This window comes from Haliotis rufescens, unplaced genomic scaffold (assembly GCF_023055435.1).
Source record: "Haliotis rufescens isolate VD_foot unplaced genomic scaffold, xgHalRufe1.0.p SCAF_3, whole genome shotgun sequence".
Lineage (NCBI taxonomy): Eukaryota > Metazoa > Mollusca > Gastropoda > Lepetellida > Haliotidae > Haliotis > Haliotis rufescens.
The window spans coordinates 18,765,030-18,774,387 of NW_025964001.1; the positions used below are offsets into that span (position 1 = coordinate 18,765,030).

At 42.4% G+C, this 9,358-nt stretch overlaps 1 protein-coding gene across 1 annotated transcript; it reads right to left on the reverse strand.

Moving 5' to 3' along the window:
• Window positions 1–4,375: 4,375 nt before the first annotated feature.
• LOC125384342 lies at window positions 4,376–8,314 on the reverse strand. Its single transcript, XM_048403359.1, has 2 exons — window positions 8,192–8,314; window positions 4,376–5,386 (listed from the first exon to the last, which is right to left on the reverse strand). Exons 1-2 carry the CDS (start codon window positions 8,312–8,314, stop codon window positions 4,376–4,378), a joined length of 1,134 nt encoding a protein of 377 aa, XP_048259316.1.
• Window positions 8,315–9,358: the final 1,044 nt, after the last annotated feature.

Here is a 9,358-nt window from a genome sequence, read left to right on the forward strand (position 1 = left end):
GTATGACGAGGGATGATTGGAGGGTCTGTAAGAAGTCGACTAGTTGTCATTTTTGTAATAAACCTCTGAATGGGGATTCTGTAAGAGATTATTCCCCCTGTAGTAGCATTATAGGCATATAAATCTGGCTCCAGTGGAAGTGGTCCAGAACCATCATTACCTATACTACTGCAAGCTTCAGTATTCTCGGACGCTGAAGCCTTATGAAATATCGGTGCACAAGCGACGATGGGTGTTTTCCACAGTTGGTCCAGATGATTCTCATTCAGTATAGGATGCGTTGTTTCAGGTTCCTTTGGTTTTTTGTTTTGTTGGCATCACTGGGAAAAGACGAGACGTCTCATCACAAACTTTCGCCAATCTTCCATCCGTGTCCGCTGTTTTGGGGGTCATTTGACCGTGTAGTTTCATCATCCATATAAGAGATAAGATCATAAGTTAAGCCTTTATTAACCTAAAGGAAATTCGCTGTGACTTGATTAAAAGCGCAGCTGATATATCAGTGTATGCATGTGGTGTATATATGTTGCGTTGTGCATATCAGTGTATGCATGTGGTGTATATATGTTGCATTGTACAATCAGTGTATGCATGTGGTGTGTATATGTTGCGTTGTGTATATCAGTGTATGCATGTGGTGTATATATGTTGCGTTGTGCATATCAGTTTATGCATGTGGTGTATATATGTTGCGTTGTACAATCAGTGTATGCATGTGGTGTGTATATGTTGCGTTGTGTATATCAGTGTATGTTTGTGGTGTATATATGTTGCGTTGTGTATATCAGTGTATGCATGTGGTGTATGTATGTTGCGTTGTGCATATCAGTGTATGCATGTGGTGTGTATATGTTGCGTTGTCTATATCAGTGCATGCATGTGGTGTATTTATGTTGCGTTGTGTATATCAGTGTATGTTTGTGGTGTATATATGTTGCGTTGTGTATATCAGTGTATGCATGTGGTGAATGTATGTTGCGTTGTGTATATCAGTGTATGCATGTGGTGTGTATATGTTGCGTTGTCTATGTCAGTGCATGCATGTGGTGTATATATGTTGCGTTGAATGTTTATGGTGTATGTATGCATCAGTCAATATAACAAAATGTATGTGGTGTGTATGTTTCATTGTTTAATGGGACTGTGTTTGTATCCGTCACCCATAACATATACAATAGCCACAGATGGACAGAAAGCCAATACGAAACAAGTGTTAATTTTAGTGGGAGCACTTGGTGCTCAAACGTTAGATTGTAATCCCACACCAAACTTGAATGAAATCTGATAAATATCTCAATGTTAACCATTCTGATGTCTCCGTTCCGTTGCCATGGTAACTAAGGTTCTCAGAACCTATGACATTGTGGTACGGGTTCCAAAACACGTATATCTATTTATCGAAATCGGATAATATCTACATTTCAACCAATCGGAATCCTCCGTCCCGTCGTTATCCGTTATGAAGTTTCCTGACTGTTGATAAGTATTATTTCATAGTGATAATTGTAAATGTAAAAGAAAATTATCTGTCACTTTAACCCGCATTGTAAAACTATTTACAGTTAGGGTTAATCCGCAACTCGTTTATGTTAATGTTTATATTAAGGGTTGTAACAAAGCAGGAGAAATTAGGTCGGGTTCAGCCAGGGTATTCCAGACATGTCCAAGAGCACAATTTCTAGTCTTTGGTGTCAGTACCAAATGTATTATATAAAACGTCAATGCCAGAGAATAACCGGTCTCGATTATTCGGCGAAATAAATCCAAATTGGTGTAAAAGGAAAAGTAGAGGTGAAACTTGTGTAAATGGATCCCTGAACATCAGTGATGACACCAGGTGTTCGCGAAGAGGGTAAGCATGTCCATTACCTCTTTGTTTTATCCATTTTTAACTACGAATACAGCGTTGAGTACAGTGATTTATGCAGCACTGAACTGATGGAAGACAGAGATGACAGCGGCGGCAGCGTAACCTCACGTCACGTAGTTCCACGTTTCTCATAAGTTCAAATGACCCGTGAAGATCCGGGGTATAATAGGTCTTCAGCAACCCATGCTTGTCGTAAAAGGCGACTAACGGGGTCGGGTGGTCAGGCTCGCTGACTTGGTTGATGCATGTCATCGATCCCATATATGTGGATCGATGCTAATGATATTTATCACTGGATTGTCTGGTCCAGACTCGATTATTTACAGACCGCCGTCATATAGCTGCAATATTGCTGTGTGCGGCGTTAAACAACAAACCAATCATAAGTTCAAATGATCAGTCGTCTTGCCAATTCAGTATGAACCTACGTATTCGCTGTGTCGCCGTATCGCCGTATCGCCATGTCGTGTTACCATGTTTTCAATGTCGCCTTTCAATGTCGCCTTCTTGCTTTATCGCCAATTCGCAATGTCGTGTGTTGTTGTCGCAAAGTCGTATCGTGTTATCGCCATGTCGTCCTTTTTGGCTGTATGGCATTATCGCTATATCATATTGTAATATCGCAATGTCGTGTCATGTCGTGTTATCGCTTTGTCGTGATATCGCGTAGATATGAGTGAATGAGTTGTGTTTAACGCCGCTTTTAACAGTATTCCAGTTATATCACGGCGTGTCAGCGTAATGTGGTAGGAAAGCCCGAAGTGATGCAGGTCACAGACGTTTATCACATTGGTGAAACCCACGAGTACGGGTATGGTGCTGACAAACCTAGAAACATAATCGGGGCGAACCGGGATTCGAACCCACAATCATAGGTCTCTGGCGTGCCCACGGGACGCACCTCTGCACAGCGAATCGCGGCGCTTTAGACGACTGGGCCACCCGTGCCCCCGCGTAGATATGACAGGGCAACATGGCAATGGACCTTAACCACCATATAATTCATGCTTTACACACATAGATTATTATTACATGTGATCGTGAAAGTATTTACTTCTCCCTTAAGCTAGAACACACACACACACATCGCCATATCAGTATTCTTGTTATATCACAGCGTGTCAGCTTGATGTGGGAGGAAAGCTGTTGTTTAATAAAGTTACGTTTAAGCACCAAATGTAAATGGACATGAGTGCACAGCGATGGGTACGCCCTCTATATTTGTAGATGTACTGAAATAGACACTGAACCTATAAACTACTATGTACACGTAGCAGTGCCAGCTATTCAATGCATTGGGGAGATTGGGAAGGGCACACTGGGATGGTGAATGTCCTGAATTTAGAATACACATTGTATTCAGCGATTTTTTGTACGTTCAGAAGAGATGTTTTCAATGTGTCAAGTCTTACAACAGATTGTCTTTATTCTTATCACCATATGCTGCACGTGACTTCCAAACTTTACACCTTAATCCTGCGTGAGACAAATGGTGCATCTCGAGTCATGGATCGATGACGTCACATATGATGCATTCATGAGCGTCGGTTCACACAACATACGTTGAATGTTGTATGTTCGTTTGTTCACCAAACCAATCTAATATCTCTTGAATATGGGTAATATTCTTCATATGTTAACCAATATTATGGCTTGTTTGATAGGCATTACTGAGAAGTTGGCGGATGACAAGATAGACACAATTTTATGGATAACAACTTCTTTAATACTGTAAAAAGCGACGTTTCGGTATAGATCCTTATACCGTTGTCAAGCAAGACTGAATGAGAGAGATATTTGGTGATTTTACGAGCGCTTCAGCCTCTGGCTATTTCGCACTCGGCTCTGGCTATTTCGCACTCGAATGAGGGACATAGTGTAGAATATATATAGCAAGTGGAGGATTAACAGTAGAGGATTAACAGTAACAACAAGGGCATACATGAGTGGGATAACATAGGTAGGTGTGACAACAAGGATGATGCTATCACAACACGATGGACAGAAAACACATAGCTAGAAGCCAATGGGGCATGAAGCCAATAAACAGGTGATTATTGTTTGATGAGTTCATAGTAGGCGGATGGGATGAAATAGCCTTGATCTCTGTTGATTGATGGGTTGTGGCGGCGAATGTGGACTGCTTCTGTTAGTTTTCTTTTGGTGAAATCATGGAGGTTGTTGGCGAGGATTTGGACGTTGTCCCAGTTGATGATGTGATTGGGACAGTTGATGATATGGTCCGAGATGGCTGATTTGCTGTCGGATTTGATGGTGGAGGTTTAAGCTCTTTGATTCTAGTGTTGATTGGGCGGGATGTTTCACCTACGTAAGATTGCCCGCAGTTGCAGTCAATTTTGTAGACTACACCTTTAACCTCTTGGGGTTTAGATGTGTTCCTGCCGTTGGCTCTTAGCAGGGTGTTGAGGGAGTTGGAGCTGGTGAAGTGGGTGTCGATGTTGGCTTGCTGTTTGAGGAGGCGGCTGATGATGTGGGAGGCTTTTCCTATGAACGGAAGGGCGATGCGGAAGGGCGCTGATTCGGGTTTAAGGGCCGCAGGTCTGGGTGTGGGACAGAGGCGATAACTTTGTCGACTAGTTTGGCCGGATAATTGTTGAGGTGGGTGAAGACTTGGCGGAGGTGTGTGATCTCAGGTTTGGGGTCAGCAGAGGAAAGGTTGATGGCACGTTTGGTAAGGGCGGAGATGATGCCAGTCTTGGTTCTGAGGGGGTGGTTAGAGTTGAAGTGGATACACTGGTCGGTGTGGGTGGGCTTCCGGTAGACACTGGTTTGGATTCTGTTAGCTGCGTTTCTACAGACGAGGACATCTAGGAAGGGTAGTTGGTTGTCCTTTTCTGTTTCGATGGTGAACTGTACTCGGGGGTGTTGTTGGTTAAGATGTTGTAGTAGCAGGGTTGGGTCTTGGTCTTGTTTGAGGATGACAAAGGTGTCGTCAACTTTCCTGTACCAGCAAATAGGTTGGATGGGTGATGTTGTGAGGGCTTGCTGTTCGAAGTGGGTCATGTAGATTTCAGTAAGGATAGGAGACAGTGGGGATCCCATGGGTAGGCTGTGTATCTGTTGATAATACTCGTCGCCCCAGGTGAAGTATGTGGTGGAGATACAGGCGGTGGTGAGGGCGATGATAGATTCTGTGGTTAAGCTGGTTTCAGGAGGGGTTTCAGTGATGCGACGGCGGAGAATTTGCAGAGTGTCATCTATGGGTACGTTGGTGAAGAGGTCTACTACATCGTAACTGATGATTTGATCTGGATTGGTGATGTTCTTGAGTTTGGAGCAGAAGTCCGTGGAGTCAGAGATGAAGGAGTCGGCTTTTTTTCCTAAGGGGGCAAGGATTGTGGTTAGGTGTTGGGCCGTTTTGTAGAAGACAGTATCTCGGGAGCACACAAGTAGACGGGCTTTAGGAGGGTTCTTGTGGATTTTGATGGTGGCTCTAGCATAGGGTGGTTGATGGAGAGTTTGTGGTTGATGGAGAGTTGGTGGTGAAGAGCTTGGCTAATATCAAAGTTGTCTTTAAGTTGTTTGAGGAGGGTTTTATGTTGGCGGAGGAGTTTGGTGGTTGGGTCCTTCTTGATCTTGGAGTAGGTGGTGGGGTCTTGGAGAATGTTGTTCACTAGCTCATATTAATATTATGGCATTCGTGTTTCTTTTGTCGGTGATATTATATAATATCCACTTGAATAACGTCGGAAATATAATACATGTACATCGGAAATATATCAGCCCACAGATAAGTAACGTATAAAGTAAGTACCATAATTAAGAAATAATGTAACGTATATTTTCCAAATAATGAAGCCTGGACTATGGAATACTGTAAGGGACATTCTCGAGATCTCGCATTATCGAGATCTCGACCTTTGGAAACGAGCAAAATATGCCCAAAACACGAGGATGCGAAATCGCGAGAACCCGAGATTTGGCCAAAATCTCGCGTTCTCGCGATTTAGCAGTCTCGTTTTTTTCTTTTACACATAGCACTTTATGTCAAAAGTCGACAACGCGAGAATGTAACAATTGGACATCATGAAAAATCTCGCAGTCTCGACTTGACAAATTAGGCCACAAAAACACGAAATCGCGAAACGCGAGAACGCGACGCTTCACTTTTTCTCGCGATCTCGCGTTTTAGACGCTGCGCATGCGTAATATCATAAGGTCAAGGCGCATGCGCACGTTTGTAGTTCTGTGCTATTCATCCTCCAAAATTGACCTTCAAATTCCTATATAATTTACATACACAAAGTCCTATGTAGAGTAGAGTCCTCTCCCTTTGGTACAGTTCCCTGTGCACTTTAAATTAAAACCCTCACCTTGCTCAATATAATTTAACAAAAGAAATTGTGTACATGAATGTTCAATGAAAGTGAAAACAATAATGTGTCCGAAAGCTGGAAACAAAATATCATTGTCAGTGAAAGAGTAACTATTGCTTACAGCCACATAAGCAGTATTGCAGCTTATTGCAGCTGCACTGTTAGTTACAGAAATAATCATATTCCCATGAAGCCATTTTGTCACCTCTGGTATTACTGGAGACGTATCCTATACCTGTATCGAAGCGGTAATAGATTTAGTTATCAGGTCTGGTAACCTAGCTACGATTCACACCTTCATACAGCTGTAGGGCGATTACGTAGCATTATAACCATCTGGTAACCAGATTAGTTCAGATTTTTTCCTCTCTCATTGTCAAAAAGAGTGAATCAAGTATATGAACTTTCTTTGGTCCAACAATTACTGAGCAGAACTAAATAAAATTTAATATATAATTTTACATCGTGACAAAATATGGTGATCGAAAAACCGAACGAAAACGGTCGCAATCAACTTCAATGAATTATTTCATCGGTGTCATTCGCCTAAATTGTCTACACCTATCTCCTTGTTTTAAAAGCATTTTCGATCAATATTTTGATGTTAATAATCAATAAACGATAACCAACTCACTAAAAACATAGTGCGATACCTTTTGACTGAAGAACGACCACTTGTCGCCGAGGACCAATTATCTCAACATATCTCATCATCATATTGTCAGGCGTCATCCCTATCCTCACATTGTCAGGCTTCATCCTTATCATCACCTTGTGAATCTTCATCCCTAATTCACATTGTCAGGAGTCATCGCTATCATCATATTGTCAGGCATCATCCCTATCATCACATTGTCAGGCGTCATCCCTATCATCATATTGTCAGGCTTCATCCCTTTCATCACATTGTCAGGCGTCATCCCTATCATCATATTGTCAGGCTTCATCCCTATCATCACATTGTCAGGAATCATCCCTATCATCACATTGTCAGGCTTCATCCCTATCATCATATTGTCAGGCTTCATCCCTATCATCATATTGTCAGGAATCATCCCTATCATCACATTGTCAGGCTTCATCCCTATCATCACATTGTCAGGAATCATCCCTATCATCATATTGTCAGGCTTCATCCCTTTCATCACAATGTCAGGCGTCATCCCTATCATCATATTGTCAGGCTTCATCCCTATCATCACATTGTCAGGAATCATCCCTATCATCACATTGTCAGGCTTCATCCCTATCATCATATTGTCAGGAATCATCCCTATCATCACATTGTCAGGCTTCATCCCTATCATCATATTGTCAGGAATCATCCCTATCACCACATTGTCAGGAATCATCCCTATCATCATATTTTCAAGCGTCAACCCTATCATCACATTGTCTACCTTCATCCCTATCATCACATTGTCTACCTTCATCCCTATCATCGCATTGTCTACCTTCATCCCTATCATCACATTGTCAGGCTTCATCTATATATCACATTGTCTGGCGTCATCCCTATCAGCACATTGTCAGGCGCCATCCCTATCATCACTTTTTCAGGCGTCATCCCTATCATCATATTGTCAGGAATCATCCCTTTCATCACATTGTCAGGCTTCATCCCTATCATCACATTGTCAGGCGTCATCCCTATCATCATATTGCCAGGCATCATCCTTATCATCATATTGTCAGGCGTCATCCCTATCATCACATTGCCAGATGTCATCCCTATCATCACATTGTCAGGAATCATCCCTATCATCACCTTGTCAAGCTTCATCCCTATCATCACATTGTCAGGAATCATCCCTATCATCACATTGTCAGGCTTCATCCCTATCATCACATTGCCAGGCTTCATCCCTATCATCATATTGTCAGGAATCATCCCTATCATCACATTGTCAGGAATCATCCCTATCATCATATTTTCAAGCGTCATCCCTATCATCACATTGTCATGCGTCATCCCTATCCTCACATTGTCAGGAATCATCCCTATCATCACATTGTCAGGAATCATCCCTATCATCACATTGTCAGGAATCATCCCTTTCATCACATTGTCAGGCTTCATCCCTATCATCACATTATCAGGCGTCATCCCTATCATCATATTGTCTACCTTCATCCCTATATCACATTGTCAGGCGTCATCCCTATCATCGCATTGTCAGGCTTCATCTATATATCACATTGTCAGGCGTCATCCCTATCAGCACATTGTCAGGCGTCATCCCTATCATCACATTGTCAGTCTTCATCCATATATCACATTGTCTGGCGTCATCCCTATCAGCACATTGTCAGGCGCCATCCCTATCATCACTTTGTCAGGCGTCATCCCTATCATCATATTGTCAGGAATCATCCCTTTCCTCACATTGTCAGGCTTCATCCCTATCATCACATTGTCAGGCGTCATCCCTATCATCATATTGCCAGGCATCATCCTTATCATCATATTGCCAGGCGTCATCCCTATCATCACATTGCCAGATGTCATCCCTATCATCCCATTGTCAGGAATCATCCCTATCATCACCTTGTCAAGCTTCATACCTATCCTTATATTGTCATGCGTCATCCGTATCATCCCATTGTCAGGAATCATCCCTTTCATCACATTGTCAGGAATCATCCCTATCATCACCTTGTCAAGCTTCATACCTATCCTTATATTGTCATGCGTCATCCGTATCATCCCATTGTCAGGAATCATCCCTATCATCACATTGTCAGGCTTCATCCCTATCATCATATTGTCAGGAATCATCCCTATCATCACATTGTCAGGAATCATCCCTATCATAATATTTTCAAGCGTCATCCCTATCATCACATTGTCATGCGTCATCCCTATCCTCACATTGTCAGGAATCATCCCTATCATCACATTGTCAGGAATCATCCCTTTCATCAAATTGTCAGGCTTCATCCCTATCATCACATTATCAGGCGTCATCCCTATCATCATATTGTCTACCTTCATCCCTATATCACCTTGTCAGGCGCCATCCCTATCATCGCATTGTCTACCTTCATCCCTATCATCACATTGTCAGGCTTCATCCATATATCACATTGTCTGGCGTCATCCCTATCAGCACATTGTCAGGCGCCATCCCTATCATCACTTTGTCAGGCG

Excerpts from the sequence above, each read along its gene's own strand:
- LOC125384342 (XM_048403359.1), bottom strand. The coding sequence starts at position 8,314 with ATGACGCCTGATAATGTGATGATAGGGATGAAGCCTGACAATGTGATG. Across the intron at positions 5,387-8,191 it reads TAGGGATGATTCCTGACAAT|CCAAGCTCTTCACCACCAAC; the intron begins GTGAGGATAGGG and ends CTTTGATATTAG.